The sequence below is a fragment of the Bos mutus genome, chromosome 1, assembly GCF_027580195.1.
Source record: "Bos mutus isolate GX-2022 chromosome 1, NWIPB_WYAK_1.1, whole genome shotgun sequence".
In the NCBI taxonomy this organism is placed as follows: domain Eukaryota; kingdom Metazoa; phylum Chordata; class Mammalia; order Artiodactyla; family Bovidae; genus Bos; species Bos mutus.
In genome coordinates, this window is record NC_091617.1 from 115,207,711 (window position 1) to 115,209,697 (window position 1,987).

At 40.5% G+C, this 1,987-nt stretch overlaps 1 protein-coding gene across 1 annotated transcript; it reads right to left on the bottom strand.

Annotated features, from left to right (window-relative positions):
* Nucleotides 1-222: 222 nt before the first annotated feature.
* Nucleotides 223-1,179, bottom strand: LOC102277714 (C1GALT1-specific chaperone 1). Its single transcript, XM_005904783.2, has one exon. The coding sequence runs from the start codon at nucleotides 1,177-1,179 to the stop codon at nucleotides 223-225; it is 957 nt and encodes a 318-aa protein (XP_005904845.2).
* Nucleotides 1,180-1,987: the final 808 nt, after the last annotated feature.

Consider the following 1,987-nt stretch of genomic DNA (forward strand, 5'->3'; position numbering starts at 1 on the left):
ATTTCTTCCCAACACATAAAATTTTCATGTTTCAAAAACCTCACCCTATTTGAAAATGTACTACTAAACTTCAATGTGCAAATAAACCAGTGTCACCAAACTGAAAAAAGGAAAAAAAAACAACAACAAGGAAACACTGCTGTATTGGGTATATAGTTTTACCACAAATAATGACAACATGTGTCTTACACGGTACTAATATACATATTCTTGTTTCACTTCTCAGTCATTGTCAGAACCATTTATAGGTAGGAAAACCAACACATCATTGAAAACATGCCCAAATGCTCTTAGGTGATATACCCCATACATCATCACATACATCTGATTACATGTCAGCCCATTAAAAGTAATAGCCATATCTGAACAACATCCTTCCACCACCTGGTTGGGATGATTAGTCATTGCCTCTTTAATAAAAATCCCAACAGATTTTGTATTAAACACATCTTTTCCTTTAGAATCTTCTGCATTTTCTGCAAACACTCCAGCATATTTCAGGCAGACTGCAAGCTGCTTATCTTCAGATACCTCTCTAACCATCCTTCCCTTTTCAGGACACTTTTCAGGAATACTGAGAAGGCTGTTAAGTCTTTTAATTGATTCTATACTTAAGACAATTCCTCCTCCCACACTCACATATTCAAGATCTCCAGATTTTGCAGTGTGGCCTAGATAGAAAGGTTGTGAATAATTCTTTTTTAGCAGAAAGTACTTTAAGTTTTCAATAATAGCAAACGTAGTGGGGTGTGCAAGGAAGAACCAGTTGTATTGGTCTCTATATTTATCAAAGGCATATTTGTAAGCTTTTCTCATCATTAACCACATGTCATTAGTTTCCATGTTAACTGACTCAAACACTTTAACATTTTCAGAACTGAAGAACTCTGCTTTGTCACAATGTTTGGCCCACGTTTCCTTCACGGCAGCCCAGAGACGCACATCCTTCGGTTTTACAAGGATGATACAGTATACCCGAAAGCTTTTACTGAGTTCCGTGCGTTCATCCTCTGAAATTTTCAAGATATCTTCTTTAGTAGGAGCTTGTAGGTGGTGACGCTCATGGTGGTGCGTTCTCTTTCCATAATCAATCTTAATATGTGCTAGCATAGTCATCAAGACACATAAAATGCTTCCGAGCAGTACACCCTTCAAAAACAAACTGCTTTCTGAAAGCATCTTCCCCCACGTCCGGTATGGTTCAATGGCCGAAAGCGCAAGCGCACCCGGCTTTCCTCTCACTTTCGCGAGCCCCTCCTTTACGTTCCAGGCTGCTCTAGATGCAGGCGGTGTCCTCTCGTTGGTTCGGCCAAAGGTGGAGGAGGCCAAGCAGCAGCCTGAGGGCCACGGGGCGGGGGCAAAAGAGCCCTGGGCAGGCAGGCTGAGCCGCCCTCAGTATATAAAAGAGTTTCCACTTAGAGCTCGGATCATATCTAATTAGTATACTGTATTTCACTATGACTGGGTCTAACCAGCCAGGATGGTTAAACCCTGCCCACTGGTCCACCCTAGAACACTAAGATTTTACGCTGAACAATAAACAATAAAACTCACTTTAACCAATCAAAAGCAGACTTCTAGATTCACGTCACACTACCCAGGGTGCAAATTTCAAACCATAATTAATGTAACAGTAAGAAACATTCTCTTCCTAACAAAATTTTCGGAATTTTCTTCTCGGTGTTGTAGTGAGTGTTTTTTTGTTCTGTTTTGTTTTGTTTTGACCTAACAAGTAAACAAGTTCAGCACTTGTTTACTTAATCACGGCTACATTTACACATTAACATATTGATTTGGTGTTTTGATTGTGTTTTATGTTAAGGTGAGTTAACCTTGGGCTTCCTTGTTGGCTCAGTGGTAAAGAATTCGCCTCCAAAGCAGGAGACATGGGTTCAGTGCCTGGGTTGGGAAGATCTTCTAGAGATGGAAAGGAAGATCTACTCTAGTACTCTTGGCTGAGAAATCTCAGTGACAAAGGAGTCTGGCT

Coding starts and splice junctions, on each gene's coding strand:
- LOC102277714 (XM_005904783.2), bottom strand. CDS start 1,179: ATGCTTTCAGAAAGCAGTTTGTTTTTGAAGGGTGTACTGCTCGGAAGC.